The following is a 26,083-nucleotide window of genomic DNA, read 5'->3' as shown; positions in this document are numbered from 1 at the left end:
GAGGCCTGTGACTAGTCGTGTTCCGCAGGGCTCTGTGTTGGGACCTCTGCTGTTTGTGATTTACATAAACGATCTGGAAGAAGGTGTAACTGGGGGGATCAGTAAGTTTGCGGACGACATGAAAATGGCTGGACTTGCAGAAAGTGAGGAACATTGTCAGAGGCTACAGAAGGATATAGGTAGGCTGGAAATTTGGGCAAAGAAATGGCAGATGGAGCTCAATCCAGATAAATGCGAAGTGATGCAATTTGGTAGAACTAACGTAGGGGGGAGCTATACGATAAATGGCAGAACCATAAAGGGTGTCGATACGCAGAGGGACCTGGGTGTGCAAGTCCACAGATCCTTGAAGGTGACGTCACAGGTGGAGAAGGTAGTGAATAAGGCATATGGCATGCTTGCCTTTATAGGACGGGGCATAGAGTATAAAAGTTGGGGTCTGATGTTGCAGTTGTATAGAACGTTGGTTCGGCTGCATTTGGACCCAGTTCTGGTCGCCACACTACCAGAAGGACGTGGAGGCTTTAGAGAGAGTGCAGAGGAGGTTTACCAGGATGTTGCCTGGTATGGGGGGGCTTAGTTATGAGGAGAGATTGGGTAAACTGGGGTTGTTCTCACTGGAAAGACAGAGGATGAGGGGTGACCTAATAGAGGTGTATAAAATTATGAAAGGCATAGATAGGGTGAACGGTGAGAAGCTTTTTCCCAGATCGGTGGTGACGTTCACGAAGGGGGGGGGGGGCGAGGAGGGGAGAGGTTTAACACTGATATCAGAAGGACGTATTTTACGCAGAGGGTGGTGCGGGCCTGGAATGCGCTGCCGGACAAGGTGGTGGAGGCGGACACACTGGGAACATTTAAGACTTATCTAGATAGCCACATGAATGGAGTGGGAATGGAGGGATACAAAAGAATGGTCTAGTTTGGACCAGGGAGCGGCGCGGGCTTGGAGGGCCGAAGGGCCTGTTCCTGTACTGTATTGTTCTTTGTTCTTTGAGTCATAGAGGTTTACAGCATGGAAACAGGCCCTTCGACCCAACTTGTCCATACCGTCTTTTTTTTTAAACCCCTAAGCTAATCCCAATTGCCCGCATTTGGCCCATATCCCTCTATCCCCATCGTACCCATGTAACCATCTAAATGCTTTTTAAAAGACAACATTGTACCCGCCTCTACTACTACCTCTGGCAGCTTGTTCCAGATACTCACCACCCTCTGTGAAAACATTGCCCTTCTGGACACTTTTGTATCTCTCCCCTCTCACCTTAAACCTAAGCCCTCTAGTTTTAGACTCCCCTACTTTTGGGAAAAGATATTGACTATCTAGCTGATCTGAGCCCCTCATTATTTTATAGACCTCCTATAAGATCACCCCTCAGCCTCCTACGCTCCAGAAGAAAGAGTCCCAGTCTATCCAGCCTCTCCTTATAGCCCAAACCATCAGGTCCCGGTAGCATCCTAGTAAATCTTTTCTGCACTCTTTCCAGTTTAATAATATCCTTTCTATAATAGGGTGACCAGAATGCACACAGTATTCCAAGTGTGGCCTTACCAATGCCTTGTACAACTTCAACAAGACGTCCCAATTCCTGTATTCAATGTTCTGTCCGATGAAGCCAAGTATGCCGAGTGCCTTCTTCACCACTTTGTCCACCTGTGACTCCACTTTCAAGGAGCTATGAACATGTACCCCTAGATCTCTTTGTTCTGTAACTCTCCCCAATGCCCTACCATTAACTGAGTAAGTCCTATCCTGGTTCAATCTACCAAAATGCATCACCTCGCATTTGTCTAAATTAAACTCCATCTGCCATTCATCAGCCCACTGGCCCAATTGATCAAGGTCCCGTTGCAATCAAAAATAACTTTCTTCACTGTCCACTATGCCACCAATCTTGGTGTCATCTGCAAACTTACTAACCATGCCTCCGATATTCTCATCCAAATCATTAATATAAATGACAAATAAGAGTGGACCCAGCACTGATCCCTGAGGCATACTGCTGGTCACAGGCCTCCAGTTTGAAAAACAACCCTCTACAGCCACCCTCTGGCTTCTGATAAGAAGCCAATTTTGTATCCATTTGGCTACCTCACCCTGGATCCCGTGAGATTTAACCTTATGCAACAACCTATCATGCGGTACCTTGTCAAAGGCCTTGCTAAAGTCCATGTAGACAACATCAACTGCACTGCCCTCATCTACCTTCTTGGTTACCCCTTCAAAAAACTCAATCAAATTTGTGAGACATGATTTTCCACTCACAAAACCATGCTGACTGTCCCTAATCAGTCCTTGCGTCTCTAAATGCCTGTAGATCCTGTCTCTCAAAATATCTTCCAGCAACTTACCCACCACAGATGTGAGGCTCACTGGCCTGTAGTTCCCAGGCTTTTCCCTGCAGCCCTTCTAAAACAAAGGTCATGAATGAAGCCCAGTCCATCACGCAAACCAGCCTCCCATCCATTGACACTGTCGACACTTCCCGTTGCCTCGACAAAGCAGCCAGCATAACTAAGGACCCCACGCACCCCGGACATTCTCTCTTTCACCTTCTTCCATCGGGAAAAAGATACAAAAGTCTGAGGTCACGTACCAACCGACTCAAGAACAGCTTCTTCCCTGCTGCTGTCAGACTTTTGAATGGGCCTACCTTGCATTATTTTGATCTTTCTCTACACCCTAGCTATGACTGTAACAAGATATTCTGCACTCTCTCCTTTCCTTCTTTATGAATGGTATGTTTTGTCTGTATAGCGTGCAAAAAACAATACTTTTCATTGTATTTTAATACATGCGACAATAATAAATCAAATCAAACCTAAACACCAATAATTTGATTGAGACAGAAGCACAGGGTATACCATGAACAGAATACATACATCATGAAGTGGGAAAGCAGCCGTGTATGTGCCATTGTTGAGCAGCCTCTTGATCCCAAATTTCCTCTTCCCTTCTTCTGTTGCGTACTTGCATCGAGAAAGAATGTAATACACCTGAAGCAAGAATTGAGAGCGCGTCAACAAGTGGACAGCACACTTCCTACACATAACACAGGAGAGGGGGATTAGAAACTTACTGTACGAGTTTTAGTGAGTTGTCTCACAACACCAGGTTAAAGTCCAACAGGTTTATTTGGTAGCACGAGCTTTCAGAGCACCGCTCCTTCATCAGGTGAGTGCAGGATTTGTTTCACAAACAGGACACAAACTCAATGCGAGTCTTAACAGGTAATCAAGTCTTTACAGGTGCAGACAATGTGAGCGAAGAGAGGGTTAAGCACAGGTTAAAGAGGTATTAAATGTCTCCAGCCAGGACAGTTAGTGAGATTTTGCAAGCCCAGGCAAGTCGTGGGGGTTACAGATAGTGTGACATGAACCCAAGATCCTGATTGAGGCTGTCTTCATGCGTGCGGAACTTAGCTATCAGTTTCTGCTTGGCGATTCTACTCGTACAATTGAGGGGGAAACTTTAAAATGCCCATAAAACTAGGAATATTGCTTTTCAGGGTATATAGCATAGAATCACTATGGTGCAGAAATTTGCCATTTAGCACATCGAGTCTGTACTGACACTCTGACAGAGCATCTTAATCAGGCCCTATCTCTGAAACGCCATATATTTCGCTAACCACCCCTAACCTACACATCTTGGGACACTAAGGGGCAATTCAGCATGGCCAATCCGCCTAACCAGCAAATCTTTGGACTGTGGGAGGAAACCGGAGCACCCGGAGGAAACCCACGCAGACATGGGGAGAACGTGCAAACTCCACACAGACAGTCACTCAAGCCAGGAATCGAACCCGGGTCCCTGGCGCTGTGAGGCAGCAGTGCTAACCACACAGCAAATCTGCAGCCCCCATGACAAATGAAGCCCTTAATTAAAATCAAGTGCTCCAACATTCAAAGAAGCCAAATGATCTGTACTCAGAAGCACATAATCGCAGAATGCAAGCAAGCCATTCAATAAAGGCAAGCTGGAAATATTCCTAACTCAGGCAGCACCTGTGCATCTGCCTCTCCACAGATTCTGCGGTTCACTTTTTGTGTAAATAGAAAAGATCAGTGCAACACTGAGAGGCTCACTGAAACAGAGCAAACTCTGCTTCCTGCAAAGTTATAATGGTAAATAACATTCCGCATGCCAAGGTCTATGCCTGCACATTACAGCAAAGGGTTTATACTTGGCCATACTTACAATTCTGTTGCGGGTAGAAGGGGAGAAGAAAGTCTCTGGATTATCAATGAGGAAGAGCTCCTGCCTCTGTTTACTGAAGGGCGCGGTAAAGTAATCTGGTTCTGGGTTTATTATCTTTGGATTCAGGCGGAACGGTTTCATCAACCAGTCAAATGGGTTTTCTCTTGCTTGTGGAATATCGTTTTCCTTGATGGGCACTTTGATGTGCATAACCTCCGCGTACGTGGCCAGGACATCCCAAGGAGCGTGAATCTTGGTAAAGTATGTTTTACCATCATCTGAATCCTGGAAACATAACATATCTCATCTTAGTTTGTAGCCTTACACTGCAGGTAAATTTCATACCCCTCTGCTTCCAAAGTGATCATCGACCAGGAAGATGAGAGAAAATTAGAAACATAGAAACACAGAAGATAGGAGCAGGAGGAGGCCATTTGGCCCTTCGAGCCTGCACCGCCATTCATCACGATCATGGCTGGTCGTCCAATCAATAGCCTAATCCTGCTTTCTCCCCATAACCTTTGATCCCATTCGCCCCAAGTGCTACATCCAGCCGCCTCTTGAATACATTCAATGTTTTGTCATCAACTACTTCCTGTGGTAATGAATTCCACAGGCTCACCACTCTTTGGGTGAAGAAATGTCTCCTCATCTCCGTCCTAAATGGTCTATCCTGAATCCTCAGATTGCGACCCCTGGTTCTGGACTCCCCCCAGCATCGGGAACATCCCCCCTGCATCTACCCTGTCCAGTCCTGTTAGAATTTTATAAGTCTCTATGAGATCCCCCTCATTCATCTGAACTCCAGCAAAAACAATCCTAACCCACTCAATGTCTCCTCATACATCAGTCCCGCCATCCCCGGAATCAGCCTGGTAAACCTTCGCTGCACTCCCTCGAGAGCAAGAACATCCTTCCTCAGAGTCCAGAATGGAGCCCGTTTTATTAAGCTTTGGCGAAACAGGCTCAAGGGTGAACTGCTTTTCTTATGTCCCTATGTCCACCTCACAAGCTGTTCATAATCCACGAGGCATAATTTAATGCAGGGTGAATTTTCCACTCTTTACACATGTCATTCTGAGTAAATGCTGCATTGCCTCCTCCAGTGGATGCCTGAGTACTGAAACCTCTAAATTCAGCTGCAGAATGTCCAGTTTTCAAGCATTAAATTACCTCCTAAGTGTAGGAAGCACAGCTCATTACAGGCCAGAAGTATTTTGATGAAAGCTAACAACACAGCATCAAGTCCGCCAGCCTGGAACCCTGTGCTATGCAAATAAGTGTTAAAGACCTCACCAAGTGACTGGTTTGCCTTAATGGGAGCTGCCATTTTCTCACAAGTCACTACAATCTCCTGACATGATTACACAACTTCCCGGTGTCCATGCCCCAACCTCCAATCCCTTTCTTCATTTATCTCAGAGCCGTGTGCTGCGCTATCGATGACTCTATCTTTGATCTCGCTGCCTCTTGTTATTTTATGGCTGGCGGGCTTGTTGAGGACTCATATTAATCACTAGTGCAGAAGAAGGCTACTTGGTCTATCGAGCCTGCACCGACAACAATCCCACCCAGGCCCTAACCCCAGAACCCCATGTATTTACCCTGCTAATCCCCTGACACTATTTAGCATAGCCAATCAACCTAGCCCGCACATCTTTGGACTGTAGGCGGAAACCGAAACACCCAGAGGAAACCCACGCAGACATGGGGAGAACGCGCAAACTCCACACAGACAGTGACCTGAAGCCAGAATTGAACCCGGGTCCCTGTGAGGCAGCAGTACTAACCATTGTGCCACCATGCCTGGTGTCTCAGGTCTCAGTACTCTGGTTTAATCCCTGGGATTCAAACTCAAGACTTCTAAATCAGCTGTGCAACACTGCAGCATTGTCCCTACCGGATTTTCCTAGGTTTCGTTTCATTGAGGGTCTACCCCAAGACAATTTTGGTCACATGTACATACATCTGACCAGATCTACTTGATAGATCAGGTTAAAGCAGCAGGTTAGTTGTATTTCAGATAAAGTCTGTAAAACGTGGATGTACGCACATTCACTGGGCTCTTCCTCTGCATTTTAAAAGAACAGCTGTTACAACATGTCATATTCCATCCTCCATACTGGGTACTCAGTTAAGGGCCCGGGGACCAAAAGTTCCTCCATTCACAAATTCTAAGATGCCACTGCTCTGTAAGAAGTGCAGCGTAAACCCATTTGTCTGCTTCACTGGAAGGTCCGCTGTGGCCAAATTATTTCCAGTGGAGTAGGTGCAACTCTTACAAAATTCTCATGTTGATGTCTATTCTATGACTAGTGAACAACAGTAACAAATGGTATTGATACAATGCCCTTTAATTCAGCAAAATACTGTTGCAGTTGTATAGGGTGTTGGTGAGACCACACCTGGAGTATTGTGTCCAGTTTTGGTCTCCTTATTTGAGGAAGGATGTTGCGGCATTGGAGGCAGTTTAGAGGAGGTTCACCAGATTGATTCTGGGGATGAAAGGGTTGACGTATGAGGAGAGATTAAACAGTTTGGGCTTGTACTCACTGGAGTTTAGAAGGACGATAGGGGATTTGATTGAGATATATAAAATTTTAAAAGGGATTGATAAAGTAAATGTAGACCAAATGTTTCCTCTTATGGGGCAATCTCAAACAAGAGGTCACAGGTATAGGTTGAGAGGCGGTAGATTTAAAACTGAGATGAAGAGGAACTACTTCTCGCAGAGGGTGGTAAATTTGTGAACGCCGCTGCCCCATAGCTCGGTGGAGTCTGAATCATTGAATGGTTTCAAGAAGGAGATAGATATATTTCTAATAAAAATGGGAGAAAGGGATATGGGGAACAGGTGGGAGGTGGATTTGAGACCAGGGAGAGATCAGCCATGATCTGACTGAATGGCGGAGCAGGCTCAAAGAACTGAATTTGCCTACTTCTGCTCCTAATTCCAATGTTCCTATCAGCACTTCATGGATATGGAATGGGAACAAAGCTGAAGGAGATTGAGGTAGGTTTTAACCAGGGTTTTAAAGAGAGGTGAAGTGTCAAGGATGGAAGGGAATCCCTGAGCTTTGGGCCTCAGCGGCAGCTAATGGTTGAACAATGGAATGAAAGAGAGCTTCACTCACTTCTTTACTTTCAGTTTCCAGTTCAAGGCCGGTCTTCAACAGATTTATTTCAAACTCTTTTCTTCTTTCCTGAAAAAGAGGAATTTAACACAAAGAACATCATTTGCTGATATCCTCAGCTAAGGAGCTAGATTTATAACACCGATTGGAAGGGTTGCAAGCCAATATCTCAAACTAGCACACGCGGTTAGGCAGAGAGGGATCTGTCAGCGGGGATCCTTGCTGCTCGATTAATCCCACTCTCCTCCAGTGAAGTGCCACTTTGACTAGAATCATAGAATCCTTCAGTGCAGGAGGAGGCCATTTGACCCATTGAGTCTGCACCGACCACAATCCCACCCAGGCCTTATTCCTGCAACCCCACGTATTTATCCTGCTCATCCTCCCGACACTAGGGTTAATTTAGCATGGCCAATCAATCCAACCCACATATCTTTGGACTGTGGGAGGAAACCGGAGCACCCAGAGGAAACCCAGGCAAATACGGGGAGATTATGCAAATTCCACACAGAGAGTCACCCAAGGCTGGAATTGAACCTGGGTCCCGGGCGCTGTGAAGCAGCAGTGCTAATCCACTGTGCTACCGTGCCAACTCGCTGTATTGAAAATGCTGACTGGGAGCAGCACTTTGAGCATACTTATTTTGGCTGCCAGTGGGCCAAGTAATGATTCTTTGAATTTGCTGCCATTAATCAACCTTCTCAAAAGACAAAAGAGGATCTCCAACCAGAAGGGCAAAGGTCGCAAACATCCCTTTGTAGCAACAATTCACTTTGCACTTGCACAGATGCACCAGTTTTACTGCATGCCTACAAGGCTCATGTCAATGGCAAGGGACCAAGTGGATTTGTGATGTTGGCTGTAGCTCTGTAGTATAAAAGATGGCAGAAAGGCGCAACGCAAACAAACACACATCAATGCCTTTGACAACAACAATTAGGATGACATGGTCTTGGGGAGGAGAAAGCCAGAAGAGACTTCAGGTTTGTGGAGAGAGAAGAGAGGCTGGAAGTCAAATGGTCAAGGGAAGATTTGATAAAGCTGTTCGAAATCCTTAAAGGTTTGAATAAAGTAGATAAGAAGGAACTGTCCCCAGTGGCAGGAAGATTGGTAACCAGAGGCCACAGAACTAACATAATTAGCAAAAGAACTAGCATCAGGCAGGATCAAGCTATTGAGTTGGATCACAAGCTATTGAGTTGGGTCACTGTCTGTGTGGAGTTTGCACATTCTCCTTGTGTCTGCGTGGGTTTCCTCCGGGTGCTCCGGTTTCTTCCCACAGTCCACAGCCCACAGTGCGGGTTAGGTTGATTGGCCATGCTAAAACATTGCCCCTTAGTGTCCTGGGATGCGTGGATTAGCGGGCAAAATACGTAGGATATGGGGGAAGGGCCTGGGTGGGATTGTGGTCGGTGCAGATTCGATGGGCTGAATGGCCTCTTTCTGTACTGTAGGGTTTCTATGATTTCTATGACATTTCTATGATCAGCCATGATCATAATTAATGGTGGAGCTGTGACTGCCTACGCTTCCCACTGCCTCGGAAAAGCAGCCAGCATAATTAAGGACCCCACGTACCCCGGTCATTCTCTCTTCCACCTTCTTCTGTCGGGAAAAAGATACAAAATTCTGAGGTCACATACCAACTGACCCAAAAGCAACTTCTTCCCTGCTACCGTCGGACTTTTGAATGGATCTATCTCACATTAAGTTGATCTCTCTGTACACCCTAGCTATGACTGTAACAGTACATTCTGCACTCTCGCCTTTCCTTCTCTATGAACGGTATGCTTTTTCTGCACAGTGCACAAGAAACAATACTTTTCACTGTATACTGATACATTTGACGATAATCAAATGAAATCAAATCAAAGGCAGGATAGCCTACTCCTGTTCCTATGTTCTATGCAACTGAGGGAAGATGCCAAAATCATTTTTTTTCTTAAGCAGCATGTTGATATGCAGTGAGATGCATTGCTTGAATGGGTGCCTGAAGTAGATTATAAACTTGCAAACAAGAATTGGATAATTACTTGAGAAGGAAAAAACTTTTTGATTTGATTTATTGTCACATGTATTAGTATACAGTGAAAAGTATTGTTTCTTGCATGCTATATGGACAAAGCATACCGTACATAGAGAAGGAAAGGAGAGAGTGTAGATGTGGTGTTACAGTCATAGATTGAATTTGAGCATTGTTAGAGAGTTTAAAAGAGTTAGAATGAAGTTTTGGAAGCATAGAACGAGAGTACAAAATAGAATTAGAAGGTATGCTGGGCACAGCTTGCAAGAAGTCACCTCGCTCTGACGCCATCTTGTGAAAAAAAAAACTTGGGTCCGGGTAAAATTTATATCTGATTTTTTTAAAAAGAGAGAATACGTGCTTTTGTGTGAAAAGTCAATTTACTGCTTGTACACCGATGGTAGTGTTAGCAAACCGAGAGAAGCGCAGAATCTTTGGGGTAGAAATTTATGTTCGGCAATAATATAAAATGAGGAATAGCAAATCAGTATCCCACCTTACACCAACTGGAGCCTAAAATTTGCTCCTAATTTGCGATCAGTCACTCTGTGTTACAGCCTGGAATTCGTGTCCCTTTTTTTAAAAAACATTGGGATGGAGGCCATTTTTAACAAACATTGTTGCAATATGCAGCAACAAGCCTCTCATCATGTCACCTGATTATTACCGTTATGTTGATAATTACCAACCGTGACGTCTACATATTCAAACAGCCATCAGATACAGTTCGAGATACAATCCAGACTTGGCTGACACACAGTAGAAATTGTTAATGTGAATGTGTGCTGTAATTATGCCCTCCCACCAGCTGTGGCACTGCAGTGCATAGATTCTGCACCTCCAAGTGTCATTGAAGTAGAGTTTTGAAAGCGCTAAATTAGCATCTGGATTTCATTGATCACTGCTAAGAATATGTACATTGATTCGGCTTGCAGGTCTGCATCCATGTCTCTAGGGCAGCAGAGGGCAAGAAAAGCTCCAGCTCTCTTACTGGGCTCTGCAATAGGCCTCAGTGCCCTGGGATTGCAGGGGGAAAAAAAAAGATTTATTATTTCACACTCCACTGGCTATGCAGTAGCCAATCTTCTACCTGTGTGTGCACTGAAGAGAGCAGGGTCCAATCTGGCTTCGATGCCCATGTAGACAAACAGGGAGGAGGCAGTGATATAGTGGTATTGACACTGGACTGGTAATCCAGAGACCTGGGGTAATGCTCTGAGGGCCTGGGTTCAAATCCCATTATGGCAGATGGTGAAGTCTGAATCCAATAAAAATCTGGAATTAAAAGTCTAATGATGACCGCAAAACAATTGTCATAAAAACTCATCTGGTTCACTAACATCCTTTTGGGGAAGAAAATCTGTCACCCTTCCCTGCTCTGGCCTATGTGTGAGTCCAGTAAGAAGTCTCACAACACCAGGTTAAAGTCCAACAGGTTTATTTGGTAGCAAATACCATAAGCTTTCGGAGCAATGCTCCTTCGTCAGATGGAGTGGTCTCTGTTCTCAAACAGGGCACAGACAGGGTGTCTGTGCCCTGTTTGAGAACAGAGACCACTTCATCTGACGAAGGAGCATTGCTCCGAAAGCTTATGGTATTTGCTACCAAATAAACCTGTTGGACTTTAACCTGGTGTTGTGAGACTTCTTACTGTGCTTACCCCAGTCCAACGCCGGCATCTCCACATCATGACTATGTGTGAGTCCACAGCCACAGCAATGTGGTTGACTCTTGGGGGATGGGGATTAAATGCTGGCCCAGCATTTCCCACGAGTGAATAAAAAACAGCTTGCCAACAGAAGACGTGTGAAGCTCCTTTTCCAACAGTTTCATGACAGGAATTCAATCCCTTGAGAAAAGGGAAGCAGCGAGAGGGGGAAACTGGCAGGAGGGGGGAATGTTAACCTGGACTAAACTTGGAAACCTTTCAGCGCAGTCACCAACTTGCAAAGGCAGTGAGAATAAGTGAGTGAGCTCAGCAACAAATCTACAAGGCAGGCATTTAAAAAAAAAATGTTATTCCTTTCTCAGCGTTAACAAGGCCCCAATGAGCAGAATGAAGAGGAAAAACCCTTTATCCATCTCCTTGCTTGCTCCGAAAACCAATTCAAATACAAATTGAATCTAATTTATGGTTGCCACAAGAGAGACATACAAGATCCAAACTGACAAGAAAAGGAAATATGCCTGATCTCAGGCTTGATCTTAGTGCTGAACATGCAAGTAAAAGGCTTAGAGTCATAGAGGTTTACAGCACGGAAACAGGCCCTTCGGCCCAACTTGTCCACGCCGCCCCTTTTTCAAACCCTTAAAATAGTCCTAATTGCCCGCATTTGGCCCATATCCCTCTATACCCATCTTACCCATGTAACTGTCTAAACGCTTTTTAAAAGACAAAATTGTACCCACCTCTACTACCACCTCTGGCAGCTCGTTACAGACACTCACCACCCTCTAAGTGAAAAAATTGCCCCTCTGGACCTTTTTGTATCTCTTCCCTCTGACCTTAAACCTATGCCCTCTAGTTTTCGACTCCCCTACCTTTGGGAAAAGATATTGACTGTCTAGCTGATCTATGCTCCTCATTATTTTATAGACCTCTATAAGATCACCCCTCAGCCTCCTACGCTCCAGAGAAAAAAGTCCCAGTCTATCCAGCCTCTCCTTATAACTCAAACCATTAAGTCCCGGTAGCATCCTAGTAAATCTTTTCTGCACTCTTTCCAGTTTAATAATATCCTTTCTATAATAGGGTGACCAGAATGCACACAGTATTCCAAGTGTGGCCTTACCAATGCCTTGTACAACTTCAACAAGACGTCCCAATTCCTGTATTCAATGTTCTGTCCAATGAAGCCAAGCATGCCGAGTGCCTTCTTCACCACTTTGTCCACCTGTGACTCCACTTTCAAGGAGCTATGAACATGTACCCCTAGGTCTCTTTGTTCTGTAACTCTCCCCAATGCCCTACCATTAACTGAGTAAGTCCTAAAAAAAAGGGACACTAATTCCAGTATTCTTCAATACCTCAAATCAAGCAATAGGAAGTACTTGGTCTCAAATTACTTCCCCTGCAGATGAACACACCTCAAAGGGGAAGTACTCATTCAAAGTACTTTGGACCTGAAGGCAGCCTGGTGGAATATATGGGGTGGGGCGGGGGGAGGGGGGGTAGGAGCGGAGGGGGTGGTGGGCAGAGAGGGGGGGGGGGGTCACTTTGGTATGTCGCCCTGACATATTCATGCCACTGAGGAGTTTCCCGGGGAAGGCAGGTATAGAAGTCAGCTGCTCACTCGACAGAGGCAGGCTGCAATGGAGGGATACAAACGAATGGTCTAGTTGGACCAATGAGCGGCACAGGCTTGGAGGGCCGAAGGGCCTGTTTCCTGTGCTGTACTGTTCTTTGTTCTTTTCTTCTTTGTACTGTGTCAGGCCCCAATTTGGGGGGATTTCCTGGTTCACCACGTTTTGCCAGTGGGGGAATGGCCTCTTGTTCATTGGAAGCCATCTCCTGGCAGCAGGCCAGAGGCCCATCAGAGCTGGAGGCTCCATCCCTCAAAGAGGGTCCGCAGGCATCAAATGATGCCCTTGCAGCAGCAACGATACAAGCAGAGGGACTTCGCCCCCAGACCGACGGTCTCACACCTCACCTCCCCTGAATAATTGTTGAATCGCTCTCGCAGTTCCTACCTCCCTCCATAGTGTCCACATCTCCGGGTGGGGATGCAGCAAATAGAAAAGCTCCAGGCCTCTGATTGGGCCAACAATAGCAGGGTTGCCCACTGGACAATGAGTGTGGAGGAGGCCGTCTCTGGGTAAATAGCCCATACAGTCCTGGCATCTGTAGCCTGAAGCTCATGAGAAAACCCGAGGGGGATTCGCATACGAGTGACAGATTTGTATATCGTTCCAATATTGTGTGGGTTCGAGAGTTATGTTATCTAATTCCCGCTGCTAGCTTTAACCGACTGTAGAATCTTGTGGCAAAAAAAGGTTAGCAGAACAGCAGCACGCTGCACAGTGAGAGGCATAGAAGCATTGAAAATAGGAGCAGGAGGAGGCCATTTGGCCCTTCACGCCTGCTCCATCATTTAGCATCATCATGGCTGATCAAATTTAATATCCTGATCCCCCCTTCCCCCCCATATCCCTTGATCACATTATCGCCAAGAGCTAGATCTAATTTCTTCCTGAAATCAGATGACATTTTGGCCTCAACTACTTTCTGTGGTAGTGAATTCCACACATTCACCCTCTGGGTGAAGAAATTTCTCCTCACCTCAGTTCTAAAAGGTTTAGAACATAGAACATAGAACATAGAACATTACAGCGCAGAACAGGCCCTTCGGCCCACGATGTTGCACCGACCAGTTAAAAAAAAAACTGTGACCCTCCACCCTAAACCAATTTCTTTTCGTCCATGAACCTATCTACGGATCTCTTAAACGCCCCCAAACTAGGCGCATTTACTACTGATGCTGGCAGGGCATTCCAATCCCTCACCACCCTCTGGGTAAAGAACCTACCCCTGACATCGGTTCTATAACTACCCCCCCTCAATTTAAAGCCATGCCCCCTCGTGCTGGATTTCTCCATCAGAGGAAAAAGGCTATCACTATCCACCCTATCTAAACCTCTAATCATCTTATATGTTTCAATAAGATCCCCTCTTAGCCGCCGCCTTTCCAGCGAAAACAATCCCAAATCCCTCAGCCTCTCCTCATAGGATCTCCCCTCCATACCAGGCAACATCCTGGTAAACCTCCTCTGCACCCTCTCCAAAGCCTCCACATCCTTCCTGTAATGTGGGGACCAGAACTGCACACAGTACTCCAAGTGCGGCCGCACCAGAGTTGTGTACAGTTGCAACATAACGCTACGACTCCTAAATTCAATCCCCCTACCAATAAACGCCAAGACACCATATGCCTTCTTAACAACCTTATCTACTTGATTCCCAACTTTCAGGGATCTATGCACACATACACCTAGATCCCTCTGCTCCTCCACACTATTCAAAGTCCTCCCGTTAGCCCTATACTCAACACAACTGTTATTCCTACCAAAGTGAATTACCTCACACTTCTCCGCATTAAACTCCATCCGCCACCTCTCGGCCCAACTTTGCAACCTGTCTAAGTCTTCCTGCAGACTACGACACCCTTCCTCACTGTCTACCACACCACCGACTTTGGTGTCATCAGCAAATTTGCTAATCCACCCAACTATACCCTCATCCAGATCATTAATAAATATTACAAACAGCAGTGGCCCCAAAACAGATCCCTGAGGTACACCACTTGTAACCGCACTCCATGATGAATATTTACTATCAACCACCACCCTCTGTTTCCTATCCGCTAGCCAATTCCTGATCCAATTTCCTAGATCACCCCCAATCCCATACATCTGCATTTTCTGCAGAAGCCTTACTTCTTATCCTCAACTATGATATGGATTCCCCACCACCGGGAACATTCTTTCTGAATCTACCCTGTCTAAACCTGCTAGAATTTTATAAGTTTCTATGAGATCCCCTCTCATTCTTCTAAACTCCAGTGAACAGAATCCTAACCGACTTAGTCTCTCCTCATATGACAAACCTGCCATCCCAGGAATCAGCTTGGTAAACCTTTGCTGTACTCCCTCTATAACAAGGACATCCTTTCTTAGATAAGGACACCAAAACTGCACACAAAACTCCTGGTCTCACCAACACTCTATACAATTGCAGCAAAACATCCCTATCCCTACACTCAAATCCTCTCGCCATGAAGGCCAACATACCATTTACCATCTTTACTGCCTGCTGTACCTGCACGCTTACTTTCAGCGACTGATGCACGAAAACTCTAAGGTCTCGTTGAGTATCCCCCTCTCAATTTACACCCATTCAAGTAATAATCTGTCTTCCTGTTATTGCTACCAAAGTGGATAACCTCACATATATCCACATATACTGCATCTGCCATGCAGATGCTCACGCACTCAGCCTGTCCAAATCACATCCTGGCAAAGCTGGTAAGAAAAAGAGATATGTGAATGAAGTCTGCAGCACAAACAATGGTCTCTCCTCAAAGGAATGAGCAAGACCAAAAATGAAGTTCTGCCCATGGAGTAGTCAGACGCTATTCAACACTTGTCTTCATGACATGAGCCGCTTGAGTGGCAAAACATTTAAGCTGGTCCAGATCAAGCCTGAAGTGATTGCTTGTTAAAATTTGGAGAGCTTCTCACCACCTACGAACCCATGAAACGTGACAGGCCTGGTATCGGTGCCACTACTCGAGAGTTCAATCATTTACAACTACAATGTTTCAGAAACAAAGCTCCAATCATAAGTATCGACACTTGTTATCCCCTGTTGTAGGAAAGGCTTTGATAAACTGGAAAGAGTGCAAGGAAGATTTATGAGGATGTTACCAGGACTAGTGGGCCTGAGTTACTGGGAGCGGTTGGCCAGGCTAGGACTTCATTCCTTGGAACGTAGGAGAACGAGGGGTGACTTTACTGAGCCGTGCAAAACCATGAGGGGCATAAAAGAGATGAACACACATAGGGCGGGATTTTACGGCCTCTCTCGAGCGAGACCGGAAATTCCAGCCCGTGGTCAACGGACATTTCCGTTGTCCGCCCTTCGCCCGCTCCAATTCCGTGGCAGGCGGGGCGGTAGAATTCCGGGAATCGTCTTTTTTCTTGGGAAAGGGAATTGAAAACTAGAGGGCACAGGTTTAAGGTGAGAGACGAAAGATTTAAAAGGGGCCGGAGGGACAACTCTTTCACGCAGAGGGTGGTGCGTGTATGGAATGGGCTGCCAGAGAAAGTGGTTGAGGCAGGTACAATAGCAACATTTAAAAAGCATTCAGATAAATACATGGATGGGAAAGGATTTGAGGGATATGGGCCAAATGCGGGCAATTGGGTCAAGCTGGGAGGGTATCATGTTCGACATGGACTGGATGGGTTGAAAGGCCTGTGTCCATGCTGTGTTGCTGTATGACTGCATAACTCTACTCACCTGAAGAAGGGGCTTGGAGCTCCGAAAGCTTGTGTGGCTTTTGCTACTAAATAAACCTGTTGGACTTTAACCTGGTGTTGTTAAACTTCTTACTAACTCTACGAGACCAGTGTGTCAAGTCAAATCAGTTGCACTGTGCCGGCCAAAGATTTGGCAGTAGTACGAGACTTAGTCTGAAGCTAACAGCAAACAAAGTCAATTTAAAGAGGGCCCCAATTCACAGGGGAGTTACTTAATCACCTCCATTCTGTCTGTAACCTGTGCTGCAACAACATGCAAGTGCAACCTCTGATACGTTTGCAAGGCTGCAAGTGAGAACGTAAAGGCAATCCATTTTAACAGAAGGAAGTATTTTAAAACCAAGTATTTCCTGAAGTCGGTTTTCTTAAGTTGGTGATCGCAACCACAAAAAAAGTAGTGTGTGGAAGTCCTTTCACACACCGTAACCTCATCTCAAACATGTGGACCGACTGCCTCTCCCCACAGGGAGTGACAGGTAAATTCCGATAACAAACAAGTCAGAAAAACTTGAGACTTTCCAGTAGGTGATGTTACAGCTATTTTGGTGGACTCCTGAGCTGAAGAGACTTGTCTGTGTCTTGAGCTGACAGGGTGGGAACGGAAAGCAATAAAAAAAAACCAACACTAAGACCTAGGTTGAGGTCAGTAAGGTCACAGATTACGGACAAGTCCTTGGCAGTGCTAAAGTAAAGTTTATTTATTAGTCACAAGTAGGCTTACATTAACACTGCAATGAAATTACTGTGAAAATCCTCTATTCGCCACACTCAGGCGCCTGTTCGGGTACACAGAGAGAATTTAACATGGCCAATGCACCTAAACAGCACATCTTTCAGACTGTGGGAGGAAACTGGAGCACCTGGAGGAAACCCACAGAAACATGGGGAGAATGTGCAAAGTTCACACAGACAGTAACCCAAGCCAGGATTCGAACCAGGGTCCCTGGCGCAGTGAGGCAGCAGTGCTGACCGCTGTGCCCGCATGCCGCTACATTTGGTGAAAGAAATGTGTTTGGTTTGCATGGTTTGTTTATTGCTGAGCTGACTGCTGGATATCCGCTTCAAATTCAATCAGCAAAATAGATGCCACATTCTCCAGCCTCCCAGCCACCTGTTTCCCACCGGTGGGAGGTGGCGCATTGTTTGCTGGTGACGGGATTATCTGGTCCCGCCGTTGTCAATGGGAATTCCTACTGACGTCACCCCATGCTGGTGGGAAATCCGCGGGCGGGGGTGCACTGCCAGTGGGACCGAGAAACCTTCCAGCGTGAACGTCTGAGAATTCTGGCCATGAAGTCTCATGATAGAGTCTGCCATTATGGATTGCCATGGTAACCAGTTTCCCTGTTAACCCAGGTATACTATGGGGCGGTACGGTGGAACAGTGGTCAGCACTGCTGCCTCACAGTGCCAGGGATCCGGGTTCAATTCTCGGCTTGGGTGACTGTGTGGAGTTTGCACGTTCTCCCGGGGACTGCGTGGGTTTCCTCCGGGTGCTCCGGTTTCCTCCCACAGTCCAAAAGATATGCTGGCTAGATGCATTGGCCATGCTAACTTCTCCCTCGGTGTACCCGAACAGGCACCAGATGTGGCGACGAGGGGATTTTCACAACCTCAAGTCCCTCAGCCTTTCCTCATAAGACCTTCCCACCATACCAGGCAACATCCTGGTAAATCTCCTCTGCACCCTTTCCAATGCTTCCACATCCTTCCTATAATGCGGTGACCAGAACTGTACACAAAACTCCAAGTGCGGCCGCACCAGAGTTTTGTACAGCTGCAACATGGCCAATCCACCTAACTCACACATCTTTGGAGTGTGGGAGGAAACCGGAGCACCCGGAGGAAACCCAAGCAGTCACGGGGAGAATGTGCAAATTCCGCACAGACGGTGACCCGAGGCCGGAATTGAACCCGGGTCCCTGGCGCCGTGAGGCAGCAGTGCCAATCACAGTGCCACCATGCCACCACTGTTTTTTCAGTGAACAAAGCAGATGGTGGTGGTGTAGTGGTATTGTCACCAGACTAGCAATCTAGAGACCCCGGGTAATGCTTTAGGGACCTGGGTTCAAATCCCACTGTGGCAGTTGGTGAAATTTGAATTCAATAACTGCCTGGAATTGAAGGCCTACTGACGACCATGAAGTCATTGTCGATTGTCTGGTTCACTTAGAAACGTAGAAACATAGAAAACTACAGCACAAAAACAGGCCCTTTGGCCCCACAAGTTGTGCCGAACATATCCCTACCTTTTAGGCCTACCTATAACCCTCCATCCTATTAAGTCCCATGTACTCATCCAGGAGTCTCTTAAAAGACCCTATTGACTTTGCCTCCACCACCACTGACGGCAGCCGATTCCACTCGCCCACCACCCTCTGTGTGAAAAACTTCCCCCTAACATTTCCCCTGTACCTACCCGCCAGCACCTTAAACCTGTGTCCTCTCGTAGCAGCCATTTCCACCCTGGGAAAAAGCCTCCGAGAGTCCACCCGATCTATGCCTCTCAACATCTTATACACCTCTATTAGGTCTCCTCTCATCCTACGTCTCTCCAAGGAGAAAAGACCGAGCTCCCTCAGCCTATCCTCATAAGGCATGCCACTCAATCCAGGCAACATCCTTGTAAATCTCCTCTGCACCCTTTCAATCTTTTCCACATCCTTCCTGTAATGAGGCGACCAGAACTGAGCACAGTACTCCAAGTGGGGTCTGACGAGGGTCCTTTAAGGAAGGAAATCTGCCGTCCTTACCTGGTCTGGCCTACGTGCGACTCCAGAACCACAGCAATGTGGTTGACTCTTAAATGCCCTCTGAAATGGCCTAGCAAGCCACTCAGATCAAGGGCAATTAGGGATGGGAAATAAATGTTGTGGCCTAATAAAAGTGAGGCCCACATCGCATGAATGAATAAAAACAACATATTACATGAACTCATTGCATCCACCTTCATGGGTCAGCACTCAATTTTTGTATCAAGATTATCTAATTTCATTTGCACAAAACTGTATCCTTCTCTGCAGCCGGCAAGTCTGTGCAGACAATACAAAATACCACAAGGTGGCAGTGTCTCAGGACACTCTGATGTCCTGATTAAAACCATTTGTTAAGTCATTTTTGGCTGACCGCAGTGATAATTATTGGTATCAGTGGACCACAAGATAACATGTACTTTTCTACTGTTAATTCCTACCGTTTGCGTCAGCCACAGATGGTATTAAGCCTTCATTTCACCAACGGCTGGTTTTGACAACTAATATTTGCATAAACGTTTCAGACCCATCTCAGCAAAAACAATTTGCATTTGTCTAATTACTTTAATGTATTAAAACTTCCTCAAGGTTCAGACACAGGTTCAGACAAGGTTTATGACACAGCCTGAAGAGTGAACAGTGCACAGGCAAAAGGAGGATACTTACAGAGGGATACTGAACACATGGTCAAAGAGAAGCAGACCTAAAAATTAGGCGTGCAGTTAACGCGAGGATTGGCCTTTAACAATGGATTGGAGCACAGTAAGGAACAGTCACTAATCTAGTGTCGCAGGATGGGTGGGTGTATGTGGATAGTGACAGGACAGATTAATGCTTGGGTCTATGGGGTCCGTGACCGGTGTCCAGGACTCCTTAGGGAGCTCACAGCAATGCCAGCCATAAGTAGGTGTTTCTCCTCTCCTCTGTTGTCCTGGAATAATAAATTATTAATGTAGTTTATGAACATTCAATGGGCCTATTCTTCATACATTAATGATATGAGCGGCACGGTGGCACAGTGGTTAGCACTGCTGCCTCACAGGGGCCTGCGTTCGATTCCTGGCTTGGGTGACTGTCTGTGTGGAGTTTGCACATTCTCCCTGTGTCTGCGTGGGTTTCTTCCGGGTGCTCCGGTTTCCTCCCACGTTCTGAAAGACGTGCTGGTTCGGTGCATTGACCCGGAAAGGCATCAGAGTGTGGCAACGAGGGGAATTTCACAGTAACGTCATTGCAATGTTAATGTAAGCCTTACTTGTGACTAATAAATGAACAAACTTTAAATCTGCCGTCCTTATCCGGTCTGGCCTACATGTGCCTCCTGAGCCACAGCAATGTGGTTGACTCTCAACTGTCCTCCAAGGGCAACTAGGGATGGGCAATAAATTCTGGCCCAGCCAGCGACGCCCATGTCCCATGAATGAATTTTTAAAATGTTTTTAACGATGATAGCAACAACAGAAGATTCAGGAAATGGAGTTCATTTTTGCACAGGATGGATAAGAGGATAGGAATGTAAGGCACAGACGCAGAGTCATCTCTCCCAGAAAGCAGCCAGAGACAGCCCACAGTAATTACACACATGGAGCTGAATCATTTCATGACAGCATGCTTAAACTGTCAAACTTAAAGGGGCTGATCTGTGAAAGGTAAAGGTTTTGAAAGGCATTTTATGCTGAAGCGCATGCTAATATGACATAACACAATCATCATGAAACTTGTGGTTATAATGTTTACCCCATTATTAACTGTATATCACACAGCTTAATCAAGCCTTTTACTGGCAGCATAATCAGTAGAGAATGAAGGGTGAGCTCTAAGTTTTATAACCTATCATAGAATCCCTACAGTGCAGCAGAAGGCCATTCGGCCCATCGAGTCTGCACCAACCACAATCCCACCCATAACCCCGTAACCCCACATATTTACTCTGCTATTCTCCTTGACACTAAGGGGCAATTTAGCATGGCCAATCCACCTAACCAGCACATCTTTGGACTGCGAGAGGAAAATCGGAGCACCCGGAGGAAACCCACGCAGACACGGGGAAAAGATGCAGACTCCATACGGACAGTGACTCAAGCGGGGAATCGAACCTGGGTCCCTGGCACTGTGAGGCAGCAATGCTAACCACTGTGCCACCGTGCCATTGTTGCCTACTCCTTCACTTGAAATAGAGAGGGCAGAGATTGCATTGGTAGCTTAGCAGCAGGAAACCATTTCTGAAGAAACAGCCCTAAAAACAAACTGTAATGTTTGAAAAGATTTTTTAAAAAATGTCAAAGGTTTCTGTGTGACGTCTGGAGAGATGACGTTTGTGGATTTAAAATGACTAACTTGGAGAACTGGTAAGCAGTACTCAGGAAGCTAAACGTTAGACCCAATATCCTGCCTGTTGACCTGTTTCAGACTATTTTTTTCCAGTGAGTGGGAAGAGGCACAGAGAGCCAGTGTGCACTGTGAGGCTCCACCACCCACCAGTACATTGAGCACTGCGGTTTGCATTATTTATAAACTCACTGAAATCTGACCTTATTTCTGTTTGAGCAATTGCACAACAACACGTTAGTAATATTTTGCATATTTACGGTTTCAATTCAGCTACTTATCTTATTAAATTCTTACATTAAAGTACATTTTCTGTCTAAACCACTTGGCTTCCAATTTTTTTATTGTTTCATAGGATTCGCTGGAAAGGCCAGGGTTTGTTGCCCATCCCCAGTTGCCCTTGAACTCAGTGACGTACACAGTCGTTTCAGAGGACAGTTAACTGTATGCGGGTCTGGAGTCACATGTAGGCCAGACCATGAAGATGGTCAATTTCCTTCCCTGGGGCGGCCCGGTGGCACAGTGGTTAGCACTCCTGCCTCACAGCGCCAGGGTCGCAGGTTCGATTCCCGGCTTGGGCCACTGTCCATGTGGAGTCTGCATGTTCTCCCCGTGTCTGTGCAGGTTTCCTCCGGCTGCTCCAGTTTTCTCCTACAGTCCAAAAGACGTGCTGGTTAGGTGCATTGGCCATGCTAAATTCTCCCTGAGTGTACCCAAACTGGTGCCGGAGTGTGGCGACTGGGGGGATTTTCACAGTAACTTCATTGCAGTGTTAATGTAAGCCTACTTGTGATACTAATAAATAAACTAAAAAAAGTGAATTTTTACAACAATGATAGCTTCACAGTCACCTTGACTGAGACTAACTTTATATTCCAGATTTCATTAATTGAAGTTAAATTCCACCAGCTGCCTTGGTGGGATTTGAACCCGTGTCCCCAGTGCATGAGCCTGGGCCTCTGGATTACTAGTCTAGTGACCTAATCACTACATGACCATCTCCCCCAAATTTCATTGATATCATTGACAGCAAGGGGCTCGTCAAAGAAACCCATTATCGCTCTCATTCAAAATTCACTCAAATGCCTGATGATGGTGGGCAGGCGTATCAGTTGCTGACCTGCCAAGTGGATTCAGAGAGGAACTCGCCAGTGCCCAATTAATGAGGCATCAAGCGCAGAACTTTGTGGGATCCTGCCATTCTGGCCAGTGAACAAAGCGCCGCCGGAACCGCTCGCCAAAGCACCCAAGTCTCAAATATGGATAATTCTGCCCCAAATTTTGGTTATGCTGTTCGAGCACAACCAAAATTGAACCAAAAAGAACAAAGAAAATTACAACAAAGGAACAGGCCCTTCGGCCCTCCAAGCCTGCACCGACCATGCTGCCCGATTAAACTAAAGCCCCCTACCCTTCCGGGGACCATATCCCTCTTTTCCCATTCTATTCATGTATTTGTCAAGACCCCCCCCCTTAAAATCACTATCATATCTGCTTCCACTACCTCCCCCGGCAGCGAGTTCCAGGCACCCACCACCCTCGGTGTAAAAAACTTGCCTCGTACATCTCCCTTAAACCTTGCCCCTTGCACCTTAAACCTATGCTCCCAAGTCATTGACTCTTTCATCCTGGGAAAAAGCTTCTGACTATCCACTCTGCCCACGCCCCTCATAATCTTGTAGACTTCCATCAGGTTGCCTCTCAACCACCGTCATTCCAGTGAGAACAAAGCAAGTTTCTCCAACCTCTCCATGCCAGGTAACATCCTGGTAAATCTTTTCTGTACCCTCTCCAAAGCCTCCACATCCTTCTGGTAGTGTGGCGACCAGAATTAAACGCGATATTCCAAGTGTGGCCTAACTAAGGTTCTATAAAGCTGCAACATGACTTGCCAATTTTTAAACTCAGTACCCCGGCATGCCGTATGCCTTCTTGACTACCTTCTCCACCTGCATTGCCACTTTCAGTGACCCGTGTACCTGTACATCCAGATCCCTCTGCCTATCGATACTCTTAAGGATTCTGTCATTTACTGTATGTGCAGTGTGCTTAAATATCCTAGAATGTACCAGAACTATTTAATTAACTGCACCGGCATCTGGTCAAAATGTCTTCTAAAAGTTATTTGAGGAAAGAAATTTCAAGACTTTGATCTGATTTTGATTTGATTAATTATTGTTACATGCATTAGTATACAGTGAAAAGTATTGTTTCTTGCATGCTATACAGACAAACATACCGTTCATAGAGAATTGAAAAGAGAGAGTGTAGATGTGGTGTTACAGTCATAGATTGAATTTGAGCATTGTTAGAGAGTTTAAAAAGAGTTAGAATGAAGTTTTAGAAGCATAGAACGAGAGTAAAAATTAGAATTAGAAGGTATGCTGGGCACAGCTTACAAGAAGTTGCCTCGCTCTGGTGCCATCTTGAGAAAAAAAAACCTGGGTCCAGATAAACTTTATATCTGATGTTTTTGTATGAGAAGGCAAATTACTGTTTGCACACCGATTGTGGCGTTAGCAAACAGAGAGAAGCGCAGAATCTTTGGGGTAGAAATTTATCTTCGGCAATAATATAAAATGAGGAATAGCAAATCAGTATCCCACCTTACATCAGCTGGAGCCTAAATTTGCTCCTAATTTGCGATCAGTCATTCTGTGGGGGCACAGGTTTAAGGTGCGAGGTGCAAGGTTTAAAGGAGATGTACAAGGCAGGTTTTTTTACACAGAGGGTAGTGGGTGGCTGGAACTCGCTGCCGGGGCAGGTAGTGGAAGCAGATACAATAGTGACTTTTAAGGGGCAACTGGACAAATAGATGAATAGGATGAGAATAGAGGGATATGGTTTCCGGAAGGGTAGGGGGTTTTAGTTGAGTCAGGCAGCATGGTCGGTGCAGGCTTGGAGGGCCGAAGGGCCTGTTCCTGTGCTGTAATTTTCTTTGTTCTATGTGTTACAGCCTGAAATTCATGTCCCATTTTTAAAAAAACATTGGGATGGAGACCATTTTTGACAAAATTGGTGGCATTATGAATCAACAAATCTGTAATCATGTCACCTGATTATTACTGTTATGTTGATAATTACCAACTGTGACGTCTACATATTCCAACATATCAGATACAGTTCGAGATACAATCTCAACTTGGCTGACATACAGCAGAAATTGTCAATGTGAATCTGTGCACTGTAATTATGCCCTCCCACCAGCTGTGGCACTGCAGTGCATAGATTCTGCACCTCCAAGTGTCATAGAAGTCGAGTTTTGAAAGCGCTAAATTAGCATCTGGATTTCATTGATCACTGCTAAGAATATTTATACTGATTTGGCTGGCTGATCTTTCCTTGGTGATTCTTGTATGTTTGTACACAGACAGAGAGACAGACAGAAGTTCAGGAACCAATTACAAAACAAAATAGAGGTTTTTTCTCCCTCAGCCAACCAATTCCTCTTGATAAATGCCCAGCATGGAGCATAGGGTAGGAGAGCAAAGTATTGTAGATATTAATGTGACGATACTGTTCACCTATTGAAGGAGCGGCGCTCCGAAAGCTCATGCTATCAAATAAACCTGTTGGATTTTAACCTGGTGTTGAGACTACTTACAGTGCCTCCCCCAGTCCAACGCCAGCAACTCCACGTCAAAGATAGAAGCCTACAAGTAGCTCTCTCATTCTGAAAAGATTCTCTGCAATCTTCATGGCTGTTATAATTTAAAGCAAGTATGTCTGGGTTTGCTAACTATATTTAAAGTGGGGTTAAGTCTATGGGAAGACTGTTGCTTACTTGGAACTGAAATGGTGATAAATGAGAAATTAGATGTTTTTTTCCATGTTTAAAGATTGCTCAACTGTTAAGAGTTACGCTGTTTCATTTTGTTTGAGCTATCTGTAAACTCTGTTATGAATAAAGCTAGTTTTGATAAAGAATCCTAACTTGTCAGTAGAATCACACCAGGAGCGAAGCATTCGATCATTACATTTATGCCAAAAAAAAAATTGCTGCGGTCTAACCTGACTTCATAACAGACCTTGGGATTTGGGTCCAACACCCTAACGCTGGAAATCTGAAATATATTGGAAATATTCACAAAACATGCTGGAAATACTCAGCATCTGTGGAGAAACATGGTCAACCTTTATCTGCACTAGTTCTGATGAAGGATTAATGACCCCTGTTTTTCTTTGCATAGAAGACGCCAGATATTCTTCACATTTCCAACACTTCCTGTTTCTATTGAAGCAAAAATAACCCCCCCCCCGCCCCCACAACCCCCTTGTCAGCTCTCCAAAAACCAATCAGAATCTTGTGAGCCTCTCATTCCCCTTCAGTGAGGATCCCACCAGCAGCTGGCTGAGATCGGCTTTGACCCAACATTAAACATGAATTTAAAAAACGTTAAGTTAAACATAAACAATTTTCTGTGCAAATAAATGGTAAAGCAATAAATACCCTCAACCAAAATACTCTACTGAACTCAGCCTTTGACCTTCCAGTTTTTAAACAATTCTGTCATGGGCCCCGCCACAATAAGCCCTGCCCCTTCAGACCCTGCCCCACAGGCCCTGCCCCATAGGTGCCTTCCCCATAGGCCCCGCCTATGGTGGGCAG

At 45.6% G+C, this 26,083-nt stretch overlaps 1 protein-coding gene across 8 annotated transcripts in view; it reads right to left on the bottom strand.

Moving 5' to 3' along the window:
* ano5a (anoctamin 5a) overlaps positions 1 to 26,083 on the bottom strand; it is a 165,697-nt gene that overhangs the window by 37,511 nt on the left and 102,103 nt on the right. For all 8 annotated transcript variants that reach the window (XR_013498780.1, XM_078221001.1, XM_078221002.1 and 5 more), the window contains 3 exons: positions 7,336 to 7,404; positions 4,202 to 4,486; positions 2,884 to 2,997 (listed from right to left, as the gene is read on the bottom strand). Coding sequence is in view for 7 of the 8 variants with exons in the window: in XM_078221001.1 (XP_078077127.1) it covers positions 2,884 to 2,997; positions 4,202 to 4,486; positions 7,336 to 7,404 (468 nt within the window). In the remaining variant the exon portion in view is untranslated. The remainder of the gene's footprint in view (positions 1 to 2,883; positions 2,998 to 4,201; positions 4,487 to 7,335; positions 7,405 to 26,083) is intronic.

This window comes from Mustelus asterias, chromosome 9 (genome assembly GCF_964213995.1).
Source record: "Mustelus asterias chromosome 9, sMusAst1.hap1.1, whole genome shotgun sequence".
Taxonomy (NCBI): Eukaryota; Metazoa; Chordata; class Chondrichthyes; order Carcharhiniformes; family Triakidae; genus Mustelus; species Mustelus asterias.
Note: the sequence above shows the minus strand (reverse complement) of the source record. Positions and strands in the feature narration are given on the sequence as shown.